The sequence below is a fragment of the Anneissia japonica genome, unplaced genomic scaffold, assembly GCF_011630105.1.
Source record: "Anneissia japonica isolate Jap-2015-1 unplaced genomic scaffold, ASM1163010v1 scaffold585_len4108843_cov191, whole genome shotgun sequence".
Lineage (NCBI taxonomy): Eukaryota > Metazoa > Echinodermata > Crinoidea > Comatulida > Comatulidae > Anneissia > Anneissia japonica.
This window is the reverse complement of record NW_022716829.1, coordinates 2,697,234-2,705,498: the sequence shown is the minus strand read 5'-3', so window position 1 is coordinate 2,705,498 and position 8,265 is coordinate 2,697,234. Positions and strand designations below refer to the sequence as shown.

The window sequence follows — 8,265 nt, the reverse complement described above, 5'->3', positions numbered from 1 at the left end:
TGTAGCTAGGATCTTGAAAGGGGTGATCCCTCTTGTGAATTGCATGTACCGAGCAGGGATATCCCTGGTGGAGGTCCGGGGGCTGCATTACCCCAGAAGGTAGAGCATTCTAAACCTTCATAAATAATATTAGTAGGCAATAATTATTGTAATAACTCAACAGTGGCAGATCCAGGAATTCAAAATAGAGGGGAAAAGATAGGGACTTTCACTGATAGGTTCCACCCACCTCAGCCCCACCATTGTTGGGGTTGAGGTAGGAAAGTTATGACTAGCACGTGTAGATGGCCGGAAATGGCACTCTCAGACTACAATTTAAATATAATTTTCTTTTTTTCTGCATTTTGTTTACAACTTGAAAAATTTAGGGTGCCTCCTCCACCCCCACCCCCTGAATCTGCCACTGCTCAAAACATTCTTTATTCCAAATGTGGCAAAGACAAAGCCAAACCAGTCACTCGTCGCAAATCCTGTTTTGGAGAAAATGGCCAAAACATGCTGGAATGTCAAATTTTTAAAAATCTATTTTATTGCACTAAACTAACCTTTATATATCTATACATCATGCTATGCTGTTATTTTCCTCATTTTCAATGTTAAAACAACAGTTTTTAATGATTTGGTGATGGTTTCTGCCTAAGAAATGCCTAAAATCATAAAATTTGAAGGCTGATTTCTCAAATATTGTTCTTTAAACAGCTGTATGTTTAAACTCGTGTAACTTCATAACGAAGTGTTGGACTTAAATGATTATTTTACCATTTTATAGCTCTCATTGTACTGTTAAACCCTATATTAATAACTAAAAATTGATTTTTCCGACGAGTGACTGGTTTGGCTTGTCTTTGCCACAAATAGTCATAATCATGAAGACTGTGCATAAAAAATTTGATCACATCTTGAAAACAAATTTATGTATCCCCCCCTCAGCAGTCACTAAGGCATACTCTAAGTGAGGTGCCGACTGGATGAAGTTTAATGTCATACCCAGGACAACTTGGGCCTCAATATAGCTTACTACGCTTTAACTGCTATAATAATTATAATGATTGGACAAATTATTATTAAACAAAACTTTATAAAAGCTTGCAAAAGAATAAAAACCAAACTGAACCATACAATATCACATTTCTGTATCTTAAAAGACCTGTCCTGGGATTTATGAATTAATTTATAGACTAATTTAAGCTGATATTGTTGTTAAGCAATAATAATCTTTATCATATTTTTATATAGATTTTTTAATATTGATAAATCCACCCTGTGAGTGGTAAAGACCTTATAAACCCGAAAATGTAAATTTTTGCATTATCGTTTATAGTGAAAAATTGGTTATTCTAATGAATATTCCACTGGGTTACTACTGTATATCAGCAGCAGGTGACTTTTATTAATAGATGTTTATGATGGGTTTTTATCACAGGTCACAGACATATAGTAGGAGTCATTTAGAAATTACTCAGTATTTAGACTCCAAAATCTTTCAGTATTTTTTTTTTATTTGTAATCGTATAGAAGTGACATGTCGTCCTCAGAGTTGACTATCACTTTCACATAGCGTAGGTCTGCAAAATGAGTTATAACAAACCATGTTCTATTTGTATTTGTAACTTGCGTAAAAATTTCACACTTATGTGTTATTATTATAGTATTATATATGTATAACGTGTGCTGATCCATATTCACATATTTTATCAAGTATTTATTTTGAGTGATCCAAGGAAAGAATTTGTATCTGCTATAAAGAATAAGCTTTAAAATACTAACACTGTGTACAAAGGGGGTGGGGGAGCCACAGCTCCCACAGCCCCTGGATACGTCCCTGCTTCTCTCTAATGGTTATTGTTATTGTTATTATTATTGTTATTTGTATTATTATTCCAGACAAGAAAGAGGATATAAGCATATTATAAGCTTAAGGTTGTTATTTAAACAATAGTTTAAACAATGCCATGTACTACCAAAGATGCCTACATACTGTCGTACATGAATAATAACATTTCTGATTGTATTTTGTGATGCGAATAAAATAACTATATCAGCCGTTGTCATCTCAACTTGATAAGACATACTGCATTTATTTATCTTCTAGTCTAGTAAAGATAAATCAATGTTCCGATTGGTTGGTGTACTTTGTGGTTTGGTGATCTACAATCAAGTTATTGTGGACATGCCCTTTCCTCTAGCACTCTACAAAAAACTTCTAAAAAGGTAAGAAATATGCACATAATGTTAGTAGGTATACAACTATATTTCTAATAATTAACTATACATTTCAGGTTAAATACTTTTGCTTAGTCAAAAAGTAATTTTTTTTCAGGCCAGTACATCTGTCAGACTTCAAAGAACTAGATGAGACGATGGCAGGATGCTTGCAAGATATCCTAGATTATGAAGATTTTGACCTACAGGATGTATTTGACTTGTACTTTCAAGTATCCACAGAATGCTGTGGAGAGGTACGCATAGTTGACCTCAAAGAAGGAGGAAAGAACATTCCTGTCACCATTGATAATAAGTAAGTTCACAATTTTTTCCTTCAATATCAATTTGTCTTATCAAATGATACTACAGTATCCAGAAGTCTTCCCACAAGCAGTGATGGGAATTGAACCGGGCACCAACAGATCTCCAGGCTCAGCACGCACACACACTATAGCTATCACAAGTTTAGATGACTGAGCTAATCTACTCTCATGTTGTTTACATCTTATTTGCTTCCTTTAGGCAGGAGTATGTGGACCTGTATATTCACTATTTCTTCAATGAATTGGTGAAGGACCAATATAATGCTTTTGAAGAGGGGTTCTTTCAGGTCTGCGATGGAATAAAGCTGCAGCGTTTTCATCCTCAGGAGCTTATAGCTCTCGTGGTTGGCAATAACATTTATGATTGGGAAGAATTTGAACAAGTAAGTCAATCAAATGCTCTATTTATTTATCAATCGATTATTCATGTATATCATGTATTGTATATACAGGACATTACAGAAAAACGTAGCTAAATTGATGAATACAATTACAGTATATATAAAAGTAGCTGAAAATTAACAGTGATGCTATGAATGTAGTACTGTATGTATTATAATATTATTTCCACATATTCTATTTTTTAGTTGGTTGAATACAGAGGCATCTTCAGCAAGGAACACAAAACTATTAAATTCTTCTGGGAGGTTTTCCATGACTTCACATTGCAGGAAAAGAAGAAATTTCTAGGTAATTATAACAAACTAGTTGGTCCATTGTGGTTTGTGTACTTTTTACAATACTAATTGAGATTTTGATGATCTTTTTTTTTTGATCAGATGAATTTATTCACTAAGGATATTTCTCATTTATTTTCTTCTTCTCCAATTATTTCGGACTTGAATATATTTTATTAGAGATAGTGGTGTTTGGAACCAAGATTAAAAATGCATTAATATGTTATATTTCGTATTCAAATATCAATTGACAAATTTTGCAAATAATATTTGAAATGAGTCTGGAAGATGAGATTTGATATAATAATGCATGTTTAAACCTATACATTTAAAACATCATTATTATTAAGGTTGTTTTCCATAATCATTTTTGTTGTAATTACATAATAGTTATTAAAAATTAATTTCTTGTTTTTCTAGCCTTTCTAACAGGTAGTGATCGGATCCCAGTGCAAGGCATGTCTCAACTACATGTGAGAATCCAGCCAGTATTTGGCAGCACAGACTTCTTACCAGTAGCTCAAACCTGCTACAACATTCTTGAACTACCTTTGTACGAAAGCAAAGAAATAATGCAAGAGATGTTGCTGAAGGCGCTGGAGTATGGTCAAGGATTTGGACTTTTGTAATCTTGTAATCCAGTGGCGTAACAATGAGCAACAGGGCAGAGGGGATGCCTTCCCTACCTTGAAACATTCTTGAATATTAATAAGGCTGAAAAGACTGCATTATAGGCAGTGTGCAGGCCTGTACATGGAAAGGGGGGGGGGGGATTTCCTATAGGGCAAGTTTAACTCTGAAGTGTTTTTTTAATTAAAAAAAAGTTATTAAACTGGTCAAAATAGGGATTCGATCAAACCGATTTCATCATCCTGATTCCAGGACTGATGTCAATACTGTTCAAACTTTATGAGTTAAAAACCAGAAATTATATTGTTGTATTGCTAGTTTTGGGTGTCCTTCTACTGGTCCCAATGTCAAGGTAGTGCATTGGGTGATAGTAGAAGGGGACCTTGAGGCCCCTGGTGGCCTTTTGGAATGGGAGCCTGAGGTTGGACTTCCCACTCCCAGGAGCTCATAGGCATTAATACGCCACTGCATGAATCAAGATTCATTAAAATGTCCTGTATTTATTCAGCCATTAAAAATAGCAAATTATGAATTTAATAAGATACAGTTATCACTACTCCAGCCCCACAGACCCGAGAATCCATTTGGAGGGTGAATAGTATTAAGGTACTGTATTATATCAAGGTCAAATTTACTAAATCTTCATTTACAGGTAGATAGAAAATTAATAATTGTAAATACTACACCAAGACGCTTCATTGTTATTTTGTCCGTCATATTTTTTTACTTCTTGTGAAGGGGTGCCATGAGCATTTTCTTTAAACAGATATCGGCGCTTTAAAAGTTTTCATTATTATTATTATTATTATTATTATTATTATTATTATTATTATTATTATTATTATTATTATTATTATTATTATATTATTATTATTATTATATTATTATTTATGGAACAAATATTACGTAGAATATATGACATGTATATAGAATAGAAATAAAAATTATCAGTAATTATTACTTCCATAAAATTAAATAACTATTAAAACACTGATTATAAAACTTTTAATGCACAGAAAGAGATATAAAACATTATTATATTCTAAAATACAGTATTAACTGTATTTGATTAATTGATTGTATATACTTCACCAAGATGTTAATATTTACAGAAAAAATAATGTATAGAATATATGACATGTATATAGGATAGAAATAAAAATTAGTAAAAATTATTATTTACTAATTATTACAACACTGATTATAAACATTTTTAATGCACAGAAAAGATGTAAAGCATTATTACATTTTAAAATTATTCTATTATATATTATAAATGATAATTGTAAATGTTATATATAAAGTATATATCATAGAGGTTACATGTGTGTGTGTAAATAGTGTTGTGGTTTTTAGTTGATCACGTAAATAATCATATACTGTAGTAGTAGGTGAATAATAGAGAACTGCAGAAAAATAGTCACCTACAAGTGAATAAATTACCAATTTGTAGTTGTGTATAAAAACGAATCCATGTGGCACTTTCCATGTGGCGAAATGCAATACGGTGTATTGTATTTGAGACTAAAATTATTATAGACCATTATACTTTTCATTTTAATCCTAAAAATGAATATTTTTCGTAGTTTACTTCCTTGCTCTGTCGAAGAATTTAGCTTAATCTGTTCTGATTTTGTATTGATGGCACAAACAATATTAAATCATGAATACTCTCATTATGTAGTCTCAATTGAGTCCTTTCTAAAAGCAATATTCAGGGTTGGCGCCAAGATTTTCCTGACGGGAGGGGGAGGTCCGATTTCTCCGACGACAGCTTAAGTGGACGTGGTCGGTGGTCTTTTAAAACCTCTCGGAAGTCGTCCAGGGGTAACTCATCCCAGAAACTATGACAATTTAGAGGCGTATTTAATCGAATTAAGAGTCTACTAAATTTAAAAAGTACATTTTTCTTTCCTCCCAGGCGAATTGTTTTTTGTTTCTCCTGACGGTAGGAGGCCCGCTCCCCTCCACCAGCTGGTGCCACCCCCGGGTAATAATAGCTGTGTTTAGCTGTGTTATTATTGTAATATTGTAACGAATGACCGAGAATGTCACTATAAAATGAAATGGATACTGTAAAAAGTAAAATTACATGTTTAGGCCTATGTATTTTATAAATGCGCTTTTAAGTAATAAACTTAAGTAATTCTCAGTATTTGAATTGCTGTGATGAAAACATAAATTTAATTGCATACTTTGCGTATTTAAGTAATTTATTAGAATGAGAAAAACAATAAAGCTCTTATACGTCTTGCACCAATCAGGTGTACTGGTGAGAAAGAATTTTACAATCGATTTGATCGCCCGCGTCCAGCGTGTCTTGAACAATAATATATACCGTAAAATCTCTAATAGAAGCCATGGAATTCTTTTCGAGGCCACTTTAATAATAATAATAATAATAATAATAATAATAATAATAATAATTATTATTATTATTATTATTATTATTATTATTATTATTATTATTATTGTATTGTTGTTGATGTTACCGCTATTATCATTGTTTCTCTTGTAGGCATCTTGTACAGGGACATGTTCCCTCCTAAGTAAAGAAAGGGACTTCTTTTCAAAATGAATGCTGTAAATTTTCGGAATTACTAGGCCTACTATGGAGCAATAAATAGGGCCACTGTACCACACATCAATCTGTATTAACCGGCATTAAAGTACCTAAACTACTGTATAAACCATGTGTGTTTTAAATTTATTTTGTTTCTTCGAAATTCTTGTACAGTATATATGTGTATTGTACTAGGCCTATCTATAGAAAAGAAGCCCGTGGGCTTCCCTTTTGAGGCTACTTTTGCAAACTAAAGAGGGGGCTTCAATTTGAGATGGGCTTCTCGAGATTAAGCCCATTGGGCTTCTATTCGGGGTTTTCGGTATTGCATTATAGTACCATACAGATATAAATATCTTGGTGTTATTACACCAAGATATTTAAAGGATCATAACAATATTGAACATATAATTCAAAAATGTAACAAACTTTTTGGTTACTTTAAAGGAAATTTTTGGTAACCTAAATAGTTTTAACAGAGTGATGGGGACATTCTCTGGCAAATTGCTCTCCCATCAATAAACTTTGCTAGCCCGCTTTGGGTAGGGAGTAAAAATGACTGTGAAAGAATCTAGAGAACTACTGGTCTCTGTAAATGCTGTACTGTGAACGAGGAAGCAAATATTACTTTTTATTATTGTCCTGTTGAGGATGATTAGAAATGATAAAATCTAGAAATTTAAACAGTAACTCTCATTTAACGAAAACGTATTTCAAAACTTGAGATGTGATCTTTTTCAATGGTATCTTTTGTACCGTTATGTTGGAAGAAATAAAGTTAACCAGCAACGCATTGAAAACATCGGTCTTAGTGTTTTATTGGGGTCGAAATAGACGAAACATCATTGAAAAGATTTCGGAAGAAGATACTGAGATCTGACCGAAATCACTGGAGAATCTGGAAAAAAAGAAAAATGAAAATGATGAGCAACGCTTTCCAAAACAAACGGTTCTTTTCAGAACCTCTAAATATCCCAAAAGAGATTTGATCAATGATTGCTGCCTTGTGTAATTAAAAAAAAAAAAAAAAAATGTAGTTCTGTGTAATTTTTTTTGTCAATTTTTGGGAACTGACCTTGACAATGCCCTTTTAGTAATGAAATTAATAATAATAATAATAGTTAACAATAATTATGGCAATAATATAAAGTAATATTAATATTAGTGCATAATAAATAATTTTAAAATTCGCTAATTACTCAAATTTCCACTCTGAAAAGTATTAATTCATATTTAAACATTTGACCTTTACCGGTGACCTTTGACCTTAAACAGTGACTTTTGACATGATATGGTGACCGCTGACCTATTAATATTAGTGCATAATAAATAATTATTTTAAAATTCGCTAATTACTCAAATTTCCACTCTGAAAAGTATTAATTCATATTTAAACATTTGACTTTTTACAGGTGACCTTTGACCTTAAACAGTGACTTTTGACATGATATGGTGACCGCTGACCTAACTTAATAATTACATAACTAATTATGTATAATAATTAGACAATGTGATGTTACATAAATAAATACTGATAAATACAATGTAATTAACATGGCCTAAAATGCTACACAAATATACACTAGGGACACATTTCTTGGATAATAAAAACAATAGGAATTACTCCCCGGGGAAAAACGTACTTAAATTGCAATATCTCCGCTGATACTGGTCCGATTTACATAATTTTTGTTTTAAAATGCTTCACTCAGCTATGTCTTTCTTATAAAAATAATTAAAAAAATATTTGCAACATTTCAATTTTTTATGTTTTTAGCTGTCAGAGGCTATGCCTTTTCCACAAATCGGTATCTTCTTGAAGATATGACAAACAACCTAAGTCAGTGGTGCGTAACCAACAAAAATA

General features: G+C 32.2%; 1 protein-coding gene across 1 annotated transcript in view; it reads left to right on the top strand.

Annotated features, from left to right (window-relative positions):
- Nucleotides 1-4,286, top strand: part of LOC117109867 (probable E3 ubiquitin-protein ligase HERC3) — a 20,535-nt gene extending 16,249 nt beyond the window's left edge. Inside the window, exons 19-24 of the mRNA XM_033252313.1 lie at nt 2,093-2,211; nt 2,321-2,518; nt 2,728-2,911; nt 3,116-3,218; nt 3,626-3,830; nt 4,154-4,286. Coding sequence (XP_033108204.1) covers nt 2,093-2,211; nt 2,321-2,518; nt 2,728-2,911; nt 3,116-3,218; nt 3,626-3,830; nt 4,154-4,286 — 942 coding nt within the window. The remainder of the gene's footprint in view (nt 1-2,092; nt 2,212-2,320; nt 2,519-2,727; nt 2,912-3,115; nt 3,219-3,625; nt 3,831-4,153) is intronic.
- The last annotated feature ends 3,979 nt before the right edge of the window (nt 4,287-8,265 follow it).